The sequence below is a fragment of the Geotrypetes seraphini genome, chromosome 4 (genome assembly GCF_902459505.1).
Source record: "Geotrypetes seraphini chromosome 4, aGeoSer1.1, whole genome shotgun sequence".
NCBI classification, from domain to species: Eukaryota; Metazoa; Chordata; class Amphibia; order Gymnophiona; family Dermophiidae; genus Geotrypetes; species Geotrypetes seraphini.
Genome location: NC_047087.1, coordinates 179,920,000 through 179,934,854, shown reverse-complemented (window position 1 = coordinate 179,934,854; position 14,855 = coordinate 179,920,000). Strand labels below are relative to the sequence as shown.

The window sequence follows — 14,855 nt, the reverse complement described above, 5'->3', positions numbered from 1 at the left end:
AGATCTCCAAAAGTATATAAAATTATATCAACAAACTCTTTATATCTAGTGAAATTCACGTACACTCAGAAATGTGTAATTTGGCCAAGAGCCAGAGCTCCTATAGCCAAACCCACCACCCAATCACTGTGTATGGAATATTGTGTTGATTTCATAAAAGTAATTCACTTGTTCATTTGTAACATTGAAACCAAAACTTTCACCTAGCTTTTGAAAAATAACAGGTTGGGGGCGTGGCTTGGAGACGCATCTCAATGGTCAGGTGAGGGTCGAGCTCCATAGTGACAGGCTTATTGAAAGGAAAAATAAGCTATAAAAATTAATTTTTTCAGTTAAATTTGTGAGCTCTGATTATATTATAGCGTTGGGTAAACAAATGAAAGTTGATTTGGCAGGTATGGGATCAGGAAGTTGCACTGTGGTATAAATTATTATCTGGATATTTGAATAAAAAACCAAAGAATGGTCTGAGAGACATTTGGAGCATTGAGATTAAGCACCAAATTTCTGTATCTCAATGGCCACAAATTTGGTCTTGGAGAATGAGGTGTACAGTGTCAGCATCTATGAGACAAACTTGGTTATTTTTATTACATAGAGTGTTTTGGACCCCTGTTCATTTACAAAAATTAGATAGTTCTAAGTCCAATAGATGCTGGCACTATAATTTGGAACCTGGGACACTAGATCATCTACTTTATTATTGTCCCTATATTAAGATATTTTGGAATTCAATCTGGTCTCAAGTAAATGCATTATTGGAAAATCATGTGGCACTCTCTTATGATACAGTGTTATTTGGCATGATGATGAGGAAAAAGTCAAATATCATCAGAAAACAACAAGCTTTTATTAGTTATGACAGGGGTTGCCATCCAACACATAACCAATAATTGGAAAAATCACAGAAACCTTAGTTATACATTTTGGTGGAATACATTATGCCATATATTTAAAATGGAAAGAGCAATAGCAGTACAAAGAGGGACATATACTAAATTTATAAAAATATGGGGGCCATTGGCAAAATATTGTAGTGAATAGTCATCATGTCTTCTCTTCTTCTTTTCTTTTTCTTCTTTTGGCACACTAAAGGGGGGAGGTAGTTGGGTTCAATAGTATAAAATTTGTTATAATATGATATATAATATGTGTATATTTATATTGAAAATATGATGAAGGATGGGAGGTTGGGGGGGGTTATTGTATCACTAGATTTTCATGTGATAGATATCAAAGTGCTAATGTGAAATAATTGTTGTATTATATTTTTTTTGTGCACTTATTGTTCAATTTGAAAATGAATAAAAAATTATAAAAAAAAAAAAAAGGAAGTGTAAAAAGATCTAAACCAGAGCCAGTAACTCCCTCAAAGATGCCGTTGCCGAAAGATAACATTGATAGTTTGACAGAACTTAGTCAGATTAAAGAAATAGTATTAGACAATGCACAGAAGCTTCAGGAGGTGAAGGAGGAAGTCGCTAACCTTATGAATCGAATGCAGCTGATTGATATTAAAATAGATCAACTGGAAAAACGGTCTGAAGCAACAGAGTCTGATTTGCAGCAGAGTAAGTTGGACTAGAAGAAAATTGAGAATTTGAAAGACCTAGAGCAGTGTTCTTCAACCTTTTTACACCTATGGACCAGCGGAAATAAAAGAATCATTTTGTGGACTGGCACCGGTCCGCAGACTGGCAGTTGAAGAACACTGGGCTAAGTCGTGGGCCAGACCCCGCCCATCTCTGCACTAGACCCCGCCCCCATAATAGTATTAATTGTAACACTATTTTTTCCATTCATTTTTCATATATGCACACACAATATAATCTTATTAACAATACATAATGGTTAACCACAAAATTAAACTACACAAAGCACACTGTATGCTTCTCAACATTCATTCCTACCAGAACACAGGTAACCCCTATGTAAATACGGGACCAAAAGCTAAAAGTATTAATATTTACAAACAACCCTAAGATGCAAGACTCTGCATGCAGTACAGCCCCCAGAGAAATAGAAACAAATGTATTTCTTACTGAACAGTTCAAAATACAGACAAATGTAAATCTCAAAATTGACAGAATTCAGTCACTAAATTCAAAACTAAAATCATTCCCTCTACCTTTGCTGTCTCCTGCTCTCCATGCTGTGCCTTAACTTCGGGCCTGCTCCCGCCTGGCTGTTTTATGCTGCTCCCAGTGTTATTTTCGGGCCGGCTTCCTCTTCCTCACTGACGCAGTGCACAAAACCACGGGCAGCGGCTCCTCAAGCCTCCCGCGCCTCATTCGGAAGCCTTCCCTCTGACATTGCAACATCAGAAAGAAGGCTTCTGGTTCAGGTGCAGGACGTACATAGGAGCCGCTGCCTGCGGCTTTGTGCACTGCGGCAGTGAGGAAGAGGGAGCCAGCCCAAAGATAACATTGCATCGATCGCACCGCAGACCGGCAGTTGAATACTGTCTTGGGTACTATGCATGTGCCGGCGCTGTGAACTGGCAAGAAAATTCTGTGGACTGGCACCGTTCCGTAGACCGGCAGTTGAAGAACACTGACCTAGAGGATTGTATTAGGGAGAGGAGGAGCAACTTAAGAATAATTGGATTACCGGAAGGAGTTGAGAAAAATGATCCAATCTCCTTAGAAAATTTCCTTCCAAAAATATTGCCTCAAGACAAAATTTCCATTGGAATTCGAGAGAGCACACAGGATCCCTGCAAGGAGAACGAATAAACAAATGGGGCCACGTCCGCTAATTTTTAAATTACTGAGGTACCAACAAGTAATGGAAGTTTTTAGGTTAGCAAAGGAGAATAAGAACTTAAATGCCAAGACTCTAGGATTCATATTGTACCTGATTTTGCGAGGGCTACAGCTTACAAGAGGAAAAAATTACTAGAGCTGCACCCACAGCTGAGAAATCTCGGGGCTAAGTATGGTTTGATGTATCCTGCAATAATGCGGGTTACATATGCCAATAAGACATTAAACTTTGAAGATCCAGAAAAGTTACAAGAATTTTTGGATCAATGTGAACAACTGAAGTCTTCATGAATATTAATAATTTTTATTTTTTTTTTTTAGTTCAAACAAGTTTTATTGTGTTTTAATAAGTACAAGAAAAAACCATAACATGAGATACATAAACAATTTGGAGTACATAAAGAAACCCGCATCTCAAGACATGCACAAGTACCAGAGATATGAAGAAATGTATAAGACCTGCGTTAAGTGTGACATAGAACACAAGGTAAAGAATACAAAAGGTTAAGCTTCAATGTAGTCATGTAAGGGTTTCCATATAGCAAGGAAATGAGGTAGAGAGTTAGACTTTTCAGCGTACACTTTTTCATATTTGCCGGTTAGGCATAGTGCGTTCCACCACATATGAAAGTCAACTTTGGTAAGATCCTTCCAGCAATATAATATCATCTGAATTGCTAACGATATCATTATGGTGAAAAGATGAACCTCATCCTTAGACAGCGGTTCAGCCAAGGCTTGGGACATTATAATGACTACCTGGATCGAGAATTTGTCCCTGATATTTAGGATGGAGCATATGGTGGACCAAACCCTTTCCCAGTATGACTGAACAAGTGGGCATGAAAAAAGGAGATGTTCTAGTGTTCCCAACTGTTTCGAGCATGACCAACATAATGGAGAGTCTCTCGAATCTATTTTATTGGATAACACTGGTGTCCATATCGCTCTATGAAGAACAAAGAAAATAGATTGTAGCAATGTTGCAGAACGTATGGATTTGCTGAAATTCAACCATAAGTCCATCCAGTCAATAGCATCGGAGGGCGGGTTGAGATGGTATTGCCATTTGATTTCCAACTCCTGAGGCCCAGTGAAAGAATACTTCTGCAAGAGTTTGTACCATATGGAAGCCCTATATGATGCGGCAGACAATGTGTACAGTTGGGTTTGTAATCCAGAAACAGTAGTCTTGGATAGAGCAAGAGGTATGGATTGTTTGATGCAGTGCAACAATTGTAGCCACCTATAGTGTTGAGAATTAGAAAGGCCTCTGGTTGAAGCCAGCTCAGAAAAAGGTATCCATTCCTTGTCCTTCTTAAGGTCCTATACCGACCAAATGTTACATTTCTTCCATTCATTCCACTCCACTGTTGAGTTCTGGATTTTGAAGCGCTCATTTTTCCAGAGAGGTATTAGGTCAGAGTCATCCCAAGCAGTCGTGAAGGTAGAGTCTACTGCTTCAATCGCCATCCTATAAGACATCAGAATGAAATCCTGTTTATCCAGTTTGGATAAGACAGTACCAGCCAAGTACGAGAGATATTGTTTTCCATATATAGCACATTCCATGTTTAGCCAAGCAGGAGGGTCAAGATTCCTAGAGCCATGATAACCTTCAGCCCACTGTCTCAGTATGAACGCGTGATGATAATGTAGGAAACAGGGAAAGTTCACTCCTCCATGAGACCGGGGTGCCTTTCATTTGGATAAAGCAATACGTGGTTGTTTAGAACTCCAGAGGAATTTCGTGAGTAGGGAATCGACACGTTTATAGAAGGAGGACATCATGTGAAATGGCAACATGCTCAATATGTAATTGATTTTGGGGGCCAGCATCATCCTTATCGTCTCAAGCCTGCCCCACCATGTTAGGGTCAGAGGAGACCATCTGTTGATGTTGGACAGGAGTGAATCTATTACAAACTCTTCATTCAGTCGAATGGTATCAGGAATCGTGGGTCCAAAGTAGACACCCAAATATTTCATGGAAGATGCTTCCCATTTCAACCCATGAGTAGTTACATCAAACTCAACAGCAGGGCAGTTTATAGGCATCACTTCTGTTTTTTCAGTGTTTAATTTATAGCCTGACACAGCCGAATACTCCTTAATGGTGAATAGCAGGTGTGGTAATGAAGCTGGTGTAATATAAAGTAGTATATCATCAGCGTATGACGATAATTTGAGTTCATGATCCTTAAGTTTAAAGCCAACAATGTTAGGATTGGTTCGTATCCGCTGAATCAGAAGCTCCAATGCCAGATTGAAAAGTAAAGGTGATAGTGGGCAACCTTGCCTGGTGCCCCTAGTTGGTTGAAAAGTTGAGGACAAAGATCCGTTGATAAATGTTCTGGTGGTGGGTCTGGAATAGAGACCCTTGAGTTTGGTAATGAAATCCTCAGAGATACCGTACCATCTCAGGGCTTGGAAGAGGAAAGGCCACTCTATTCTTTCAAAGGCCTTTTCTGCATCCAGACTCACTGCGAGTATCTCCTGGTTTTGTTGATACACTTGAGAGATGACATGAGAAAAGGATCTAGTATTATCACAAGAGTAACGGCCTGTAATGAAACCACTCTGATCAGAGTGTATAAGCTTGGTGATTACAGCTTGGAGCCTAACAGATAGCAGCTTAGCATAGATTTTTGCATCTACGTTAATTAACGATAACGGACGATAGTTGGTAATGTAACGTGTGTCCTTTCCAGGCTTTGGCAGCACAATTATCGACGCTTCCGTGAAGGATCCGGACACCTCACCGCTGGAGATTAGATGTTCTATGAATCTCAGGTAAATTGGAGTTAATACATCCTAAAATTCCCTGTAGTATTCGACCGTCAGCCCGTCCGGGCCTGGAGCTTTTTTAAGTGACATAGACTGTATTACTGCAGATATCTCAGATAGGGTTATTGGAGCATCCAAAAGTATATTATCCATTTGGTCAAGTCGGGGATGAGGAATTTCATTTAAGAATTCCATAGACTGTTGCGGATTACAGAGATCTGAAGTATATAAAGTCTGATAGTAATCCATAAAGGCCTGTGATATAGCTGTAGGGTCAGTGACTTCCAGTCCTGAGTCAAGTCTTATGGCCGCAATGTTCGATCGCTCATTACGTCGTTTGAGAAAATTGGTTAGTAAATGACCACACTTGTTGCTTTCCACAAAATAAGATGCTGACTGTTGGAAAACTGATTGGGAAGCTCTGTGTGACATAATGGAATTATACCGGAATCTTGTTTAGACGCGTCAAAAGAGACATATCAGTTGGCGTAAGTTGATGTTGAGATTCCAGGGACTTAATTTCATCCTCCATTAATTTCTGTTCAGCTTTCCACTTTTTATGTTTATGTGCTGAGTAATTGATAGTGACCCCCCTGACAAAGGCTTTGAAAGCATCCCAGCAGCATGTCCAAGATGTGTGGTCGGGTGTATTAAATTGAAAGTATTCAGCAATCTGGATTCTCATTAATTGGCAGAATTGTGGGTCTTGCAACAGAGTATTATTAAACCTCCATTGAGTCGTTGCAGTAGGGGGGTGACCTCTGTCTGAGTTGGATGGAAATTGCGGCGTGATCTGATATTGTTATAGGAAAAATATTCGACTTCACCACAGTGGCACTTAAGGATTCACTAATCAAAAAAAAATCTATACGTGAGTAAGATAAATGCGGAGGAGAATAAAAAGTATAGGACTTAGTATCATCATGCATGTGTCTCCAGATATCAAGAAGTTTGGCATCATCAATCAAGTTTTGCAGCGCATACCAAGATTTAGTTTTCTTGTAAGCACAGGAAGAATTCCTGTCTCTGTTAGGGTTCAGAACAAGATTAAAGTCACCTGCAACAATCAATTGAGAGTCAATGTCCTCCAAGAGAGTCTCATGAATCGCATGAAAAAAATCAGGACGATCCGCATTCGGCCCATAAATGTTAAGAAGGCTATAATTTACTCCAGCATGACAGAATTTAACTTTAACCCATCTGCCGTTAAAATCCATGGATGAGGAAAGTATGGATAGATCACTTTTGTTTCTAAATAAAGTTAGGACTCCACCCTTTCTGTCAATAGCAGGAGAATAATAAGGTGGTAGAGCCCATGAACATCGAACCTTCGCTGACATGGCAGAGTCTAAATGAGTCTCTTGAAGCAGAAGTACATCGGGTTTGAAACCCTCTAAGTAGGTCAAGGTTTTCTTCAACTTGATTTGATTATTAAGACCTTTTGTATTCAAAGATATAATGTTAAGTGGCATTACTATAGAGTATAATCTGTACCAAGATTGTCAATTGTGTAAGTATACATTTCACCATGAGAAAAAGCAAAGAAGATATTACAACGCAGGTACCTAGTACATAGCATGTCAACATATAAAACAGCAGAATACATAATAAAGGATCCAGCTGAATGTACCACAAAATTGCATCAGTGATAAGAAAATCACCTTTGACAAACAGTGTGAGTGCAGCCAAGGTAGCTAAGAACAGCAGCCAGAAAGAAACCATAACCCCCGCACCCTAGGTTTTAGTGTAGCATGTGAATAAACAATGTAGGAAACATCACACTCAAAGTATATATGTACTATATGTGAAATATAACTTCCTGAAAAATCAGTGCAAACAAGGAGAACAAGTTGGCAGAGATAAGTATAGAGTGTCTCAAGTATGCCAATCAGAATGGAAAACAGTCCTGCTGTGGAAGTGGACCACCATTAGACTTGGTTGATTGGGGTCGGCGAGTGCTGCTCAATGAAGGACGCCAGGTCATCTGGGTTGACAAAGTCTTTAGTATGGTTGTTCAGGGTCACTCTCATACGAGCCGGATACATCAATCCAAATCTTGCATTCAGCGATTTGAGCTGTTGCCTGTATGAGAGGAGTTGTTTGCGACGATGCGCCGTTGTCTTACTCAGATCTGGGACAAAAAGCAAGTTGGCTCCCTCATGCTGGATCGGGGCTTTAATCTTCGCGCTCTGCATGATATCTAACACATGCTGATAGTGCAATAACTTTATCACCACCGGTCTGGGGTGCCGATCGGCCGAAGTGCGGTTGGAAGGCACGCGGTGAGCGCGCTCTATTTCAAAATCCCAGGAGAAGGTAAGGTCAAGCAGTTTCGGGATAAGAGCTTCTAGGTACTGGATAAGCTCTATATCCCTCCCATTCTCCGGAAGACCTAAAAGTCTGATGTTGCAACGCCGAGACCTGTTGTTATTGTCTTCCAGTTCTTGTTGAAGCACGATAATACGATTAGTCTGGCGACGCAGCTCTGTAATCTGCAGTGTAGTCGCCTCCATCTTGGATTCAAGGGTGCCGACACGTGTCTGTATTGCAGCTAAATCTTCCGTTAACACAGAGTTTTTCATCAATTTCATCTCTGCTCGTTTTAGTTTCTATAACCAGGTCTTTTAGCTCTCTAAGCTCAGCTAATATTTCACGGCTGGTATCGCCGGCAGAAACAGGGAGCGGTGTCTTCGAAGGGGAGGCCAGGTCAGGCTTATGTCTTTTGCCTACCTTTTTGCTAAATCTGCGGGTTGGCGGCTCCTTGCGCTATTCACTCCTGCATCGTAAGCCTCTCTGACATCACAACATCAGAGAGGCTTCAGACGCAGGCGTGGATCTCGCAAGGAGCCGCCACCCGCGGCTTTGAATGGAATGAGCCGGCCAGACATGCTGCTGCTCCAGTGGCGTAACAAGGGGGGGCGGTCCGGACAGCTGGTCACCCTCCACTGTTCTTCCTAGAGTGCGGCTCGCGGCTCGTCTAGAGCAGGGGTGCCCAACTGCTTCCCTTCCCTTCTCACCGCTGCCATTGGGGAACAGGCCGGCACCATGCTCTTTGATCTCCCTGCTTCTCTCGCCGCCCAACCTCAATTCTGACGTCGAGAGGACGTTCTGGCTAGTCAATCGCTGCCTGGCTGTCCGGAACGTCCTTTCTGACGTTAGAATTGACGTCGGGCGGCGCAAGTTGGTCGGCCCCATGGAGATCTCGGCCTGTTCCTGATGGTGGCAGCAGCAGCCTATTCCCCGGCGGCGGTGGCATGGGGAGGGCAGGAAGGAAGAAAGAAAGAAGGGGGGGCAGGGAGCCAGAAGGAAAAAAGAAAGAATGGGGGGGACAAGGAGCCAGAAACAAAGCAAAAAATGGGACAAGGAATCGGAGAAAGACAGACATAGAAAAAGAAAGAAAAAGTTGGGGGAGGGAATGAGGTCTGGAGGAGAGGAAACATACAGGAGGCTGAAAGAAGAGAAGAAGTATTGGATGCACAGTCAGAAGAATAAAGTGCAACCAGAGACTGATGAAATTACCAAACAAAGGTAGGAAATTGATTTTATTTTCAATTTAGTGATTGAAATGTGCCAGTTTTGAGAAAGAAAAGATATTAAACTTTAAATGTGAGTGCTGCAGAAAAAATAGAGTACTTGGAGGGCCGCAGAAAAAATAGTTATGTCTTATTAAAGAAATGCCAATTTTGCATAAGGTAAAACTGTTAAAGGAAAGTTTTATAAACTATAAAGAGTTTAACCTCATGCAAAATTGTCATTTCTTTAATAAGACATTAACTATTTTTTTCTGCGGCCCTCCAAGTACCTACAAATCCAAAGTGTGGCCCCGCAAAGGGTTTGAGTTTGAGACCACTGGTGTAAGAGATTTATTAACAGCTGTCAGCGCATGGAAATACAATTCCAAGATATAACGCAGAAGGACATAGAATGTTTACATATGAAGTTAGATTTGCCGTTGGAGATGCCGTTGGAGGACCTGGTAAACAGGTTCTCTGGAGGAATTTTTATGCTAGTTTATCCTCTTCTGTGATCGAAGAGGTTTGAGTCCTGTTGGGGATGTATATGAGGTTAAACGTATGCGAATTACAAGGCATACAGAGCAAGATTGCAGAAGTTTTTCCTGCTGGAGATGAAACAGGAAGTTTGGCAAGATCATTATTTCAAGTATTGTAGGAAGTCTTCAAGATGTACCCTACAAAGCCGTGTACTGTGCAAGAAAGTTTGTAATGGAAGGTGTATATGAGAACCTGGATACTGTACTGCAACACTTTAAAGTCCACATCAGTTTAATAGAATGTGGGTCGGAGAATATCAATTTCCTCCAAAATTTATATCGTACAGACCCAGAGGACTGCAGTCTACAGGAAAGAAACATGGAGATCAGAGTTAATATATCAACAATACCTGCAACACTGCCAGATGATCTTTCGGGAGGCAACCCAAGGCACAGAGGATATACTACAGTGCACTTGTGACTGCTTCTGGGTACACCCCCGGCCGGGCTTGCCTTCTTTGAACATGGAGGAAGAGTCTTTTTCCTTAACATTGTTAATGCTAGGACTGAGCCTTTATTGTTAAATTGGACTGTAACTGGTTCCAGGTGGCAAATTTCTCTTCTTTACATCCTCTAACTTTAAGAATGAAATGCAAATTGGCACAGAAACACGCCTCAGGGGAAAAGTTACTCTTTAGGTTCTTATTCAGCCCAATCATCATTGGAATGGGGGGAAACTTTATATATGCACTAAAGAGAGAATTAATTCTGGAAGCATGTAGTTTTATTTATTATATGTAAGAATTGGGGGGGGGAATTAATTATTAATGATATGAAGTATTATTATAGAACCATATATATGGTCTAGAGAGTATCTCTTTTTTAGATAACAGCAACAGGATTTAATTATTTTAATATGTGTGATTTTATTATAATGAGCATAAGTAATGAATGAATTGGGAGGGGTAAATGTATGCATGATAGCTTAATTAATTTAGTTATTAATTACATAGATGGAGGTTTTAATTGGGCATTATTAAATTGGAGATTAGATATGTAGTCTTTATGAACTAGATGATTTAATAGGAAATCTGTTTAATTTTATGGGGAGTTTAAGATTTAGAAAGCATTTTATATTTTAATTCCTCTAAGTTTTTGATGTAGGATCAAAATCTAGGATATATATGAACTCCATGATGAATCTATATATTTGCAAGAAACTGATATACAGTGGTACCTTGGTTTACGAGCATAATTCGTTCCAGAAGCATGCTCGTAAACCAAAACACTCGTATATCAAATCAAGCTTTTCCCATAAGAGTGAGTGTAAACTAGAACAATTCGTTCCACATCCCCAAAAACTTAATTATCATTAGCGACGCCTCCACCGCTGCCTCTGTCACAGACCTATCCATGCGGCTCCTCCAGTTCTCCTCCTCTGCTGCTGATCGCTGCCTCACTAATTTTCGCTGCCTCTCACTGTGGGTTGTGCGGGTGGTGATGGTGCGCCCCGGCTCCAGGGTGCTGGCTATAAAGCAAACCGCCGCCGCCACAGAGCCTGACTTGGCACCGTTGGCCCTGCTACTCCTGGACGCTGCCCCCCCCCCCCCCGGATGCCACTACCCCCTCTGCCAGGACTCTCAAGTGCTGGTTCACTCCTGCTGGATGCACCCCGACTCCCATGATCCACCTGAGGCCACCAGCGCTGCTATCGCCTCCTCCCCACCCCTCCCCAACTGGCCCTGTCCTTACCCCTGCGCCGCCAGTGATAGAAAGTGCCTGCCGCCGGTCTGCTGCTAAGCCTTGAGCATCTGCACATGCTCAGGCCTTCTGGATCTCACCCTCTCAGATTCTCATGAGATCTCGAGTCTCATGAGAATCTCGTTGAGATTGAGATCCAGAAGGCCTTGAGCATGCGCATATGCTCAAGGCTCAGCAGCACAAAAACTGTAGGAGGTCATGTTTGTTGATATAATTTTATATACTTTTGGAGATCCACTTTTCTTTCATAGCTATATGCTTGACAGTTTAAACAGTTATTTGATTTATGTTAGTCTTTCACCTTTATAACAATTAGTAGTGTATATATGCAAAAAAATCTTATCCTTCAGTCATGTGGAACAAAACAAACAGCCTACCTAACCAACAATAGGCCAACCGTTTTGCCTCGCGGCTGCTTCATAGTATAAACAGGACAGGACTTCTCTCTAGCACTCTTCTGTGTTTGCACTGAGCAACTCTATGCAGGTCTTCCCCACATATGTGTTTAATATCTTATACTTTTATTACCATGAAATCTATATAAGCCATGTGCTCTTGCCTGCTCAAGTCTTGTGCATAGTTAGTGCACCTACAGTGGCACAAATCTATATGCAAAGCCTAGTACATTTTATTATATTGAATCCTGTAAAAGTACAATTGCATACAGAGAGGTTGGAAAGAATTGTATTTTTCGCTCCATAAGACGCACTTTTCCCCCCCAAAAAGTGGGTGGAAATAACGGTGCGTCTTATGGAGTGAATATAACAATCCCCTCCCCCCGGTAACTTTTGCAGTCCAGCGAATTCCGTAAGAACTGATGGCAGCCATTCAGAGAGCGACACGCCTGCCTTGTGCCTTGTGCGCTGCTCTGCCGCTGCTGGAAGAGATCAGGAGAAGAGATAGGAGGCAGGAGCGCGGAAAGCACACTGGACTGCCGGGATTTAGAAAAAGGTAGAGGGGGGAGGCTGCCTACCACTAAACCTGCCTTGTACCCTGTCCCAACCTACTACTAGATCACCAGATGGGGGGCAGGGCGGTGGGCAGAATTTTTTTCTTTGGGTTTTCCTCCTCTACAGGGGGGTGCGTCCTATGGTCAGGTGCATCTAATAGAACAAAAAAATATGGTAACTAGCCTCTTAAAGATTCTGCTAATCCACTTAATACTTCTAGATCGTTAAAACATTTTCAAGGTGGGCTTTTTTTTGTGGGGGAAGACATCATTTGATATCTACATGAGCATGTTGTCCATCCTGTCCTCTTGTTGAGAAATCTCATGTAATTTAGACAAATATATACCCAGCTGTATCTTTAGCCATTCCAGAAAAGATTATAGCTTTGAAAGCCCATCTTCAACTGCACCGATTAATGAAAGATTTTGAAATTTCAATAGAAATATCCTTTTTCAGTTTCTTGGAATTGAGTTTTCAGGAGCAGAGTCTCCAGAGCAGTCTTAAGTTGTATTTTTTTCCACATCCAATTTACCTTAAGTCAGTGATGAATTTGGTCATCTGCCAGTCAAAGAAATATTAAGATCCATGTTTTCATCTTGTGTTGGAAGGTCTGGTCTGAAAGGTATCTAGTAGGGCTGCATTCTGATTAAAATTTTTAACTATGATTAATCGCACAATTAAAGGTATTTCATTTATTAATTTTTTTGGTGACACATTGTTTATTTTTTTTTTCCAATTCTTTATTCATTTTTAAAAACTTACAATAAGTGTAACAGCATATATAATATTTTAAACTCAAATACAGCACTTAATATTCTGTTAAAATCCTTATCTGAATTTATCCCCCTCCCCCCTAATCAATAACATTCTTTAAATTCAAGAAAATCTACCATAAACCCTATTCCTACATACCTTACTTAATAATCAAACCAAAAAATCCTTCCCCCCTCCCAAATGTGCATTTTTAAGGGGAAAAATAATATTCAGTCATTACAACATTTTGTTAATGGCTCCCAAATCTCCTGAAATTTTCTAAAATTCCCCATATTTCATTTTATTTCAAACTGCAGCTCCTTGTGACTTTGGCCAAGCTACTTAGGGCTCCTTTTACAAAGGTGCGCTAGCGTTTTTAACGCATGCACCGGATTAGTGCATGCTAGCCAAAAATCTACCGCCTGTTCAAAAGGAGGCGGTAGTGGCTAGCGCATGCGGGAATTTAACGCGCACTATTCCACTCATTAAGGCCCTAGTGCGCCTTTGTAAAAGGAGCCCTTAATCTCTTGTCCCAAGTAGAAAATAAGGGAAAAGGATTAACACTTTTATACCGCCTGTCTGTAGTTTTTACAACCACACTCAAAGCAGTTTACATATAGGTACGTCAAGCATGTTCCCTTCCTATATATAATATATAAACCTGCTTTGATTGTAATCACAGAAAAGCATTATATCAAATCCCATCCTCCCTTCCCTAAAGAAATGATCATCTCCTTCTCTCCCACCACCAGATCCAACATATCTCTCTTTCTCATCTTTCCTTCCATCTTCTCTTCCCTCAGATCCATTATTTCTTTCTTTCCTGGGCTCCATTCTCTCTCTCCTCTCCTCCACTCCAGTGAGAAAAAAGTCAAACTCGGAGAGCAGCACCAGGCATTTCTAATAGCTGTTAGAGCTCACTGCCTCAGCCATAGCTTCTACAGGTGGCTCCTCCAGTTCTGCTTGCTTCTTTATCCCACCTGGGGTTTGGCATCTACTTTCCCTCAGTCCCTCACCCACACCAGTCTAGCTTAAAGGTGGTCTTCTGTTGGTCTGTGGTAGCATTGCAGATAAACTGCTGGTGGACTGCTTCAAAGCTTTCTTTTCGACCTATCCTCACTGCCTTTGACATCACTTCTTGTTTCTTCAAGGACTGGATAGGTCAGAGGAAATTCTCAGACCAAGCCGCAGGCAGTCTGTTTAATGCTACTGCTAATAGGGATCAACAGAAGACTACATTTAATGTAGACTGGCATTGGAAGGAGACGGCGTGATATTGACTTGTGAATTGGGGGGGGGTTAAGATGTAGAATCATGCCGTGGACTGGGGTGATGTGTGGAAGAGACGAGTAGAGATTTTGAAGAAGACAGGAAGTGCTGTAACATGGTTTAAAAAATGAATCACAATAATGCATTAATTGCAGAGTTAACTATGATTAACTGGCATCCCTAGTATATAGTTAAAAATTAGCTTAATGAGGATCTGTACTGTGAGATGTCAGCTCATTAACTCATCTTTGTTACCTTCAGCCTTACCCTCAAAGCTCAGACTTCTGACTTCTTAATATCTATTGCTGATAATTCAGGGGAAAGCAAAAAAATAAACCTTTATCTATAGCAGTTTTGTAACGGAGTGAAAACACCTTCTTGACTCCAAATATAGCTGTGTTAGAATTACTGAATTACTTCTTTCCCAAATTTTTCCTTGTTTGCAGAACCATCCGATTCTGGGACCTGGAGAAGTTCCAGATGGTGAGCTGCATTGAAGGAGAGACCAGCGCAGTTAGGTATGTACCAAGACAGCGAACAATACTAGTGCTGATAAGGCATTCTTAGAAGGAGCTACAG

General features: G+C 41.2%; 1 protein-coding gene across 15 annotated transcripts in view; it reads left to right on the top strand.

Moving 5' to 3' along the window:
- The window catches only part of KATNB1 (katanin regulatory subunit B1), a 301,411-nt gene that overhangs the window by 132,713 nt on the left and 153,843 nt on the right, over window positions 1–14,855 (top strand). For all 15 annotated transcript variants that reach the window (XM_033941729.1, XM_033941728.1, XM_033941724.1 and 12 more), the window contains one exon: window positions 14,723–14,794. In XM_033941729.1, coding sequence (XP_033797620.1) covers window positions 14,723–14,794 — 72 coding nt within the window. The remainder of the gene's footprint in view (window positions 1–14,722; window positions 14,795–14,855) is intronic.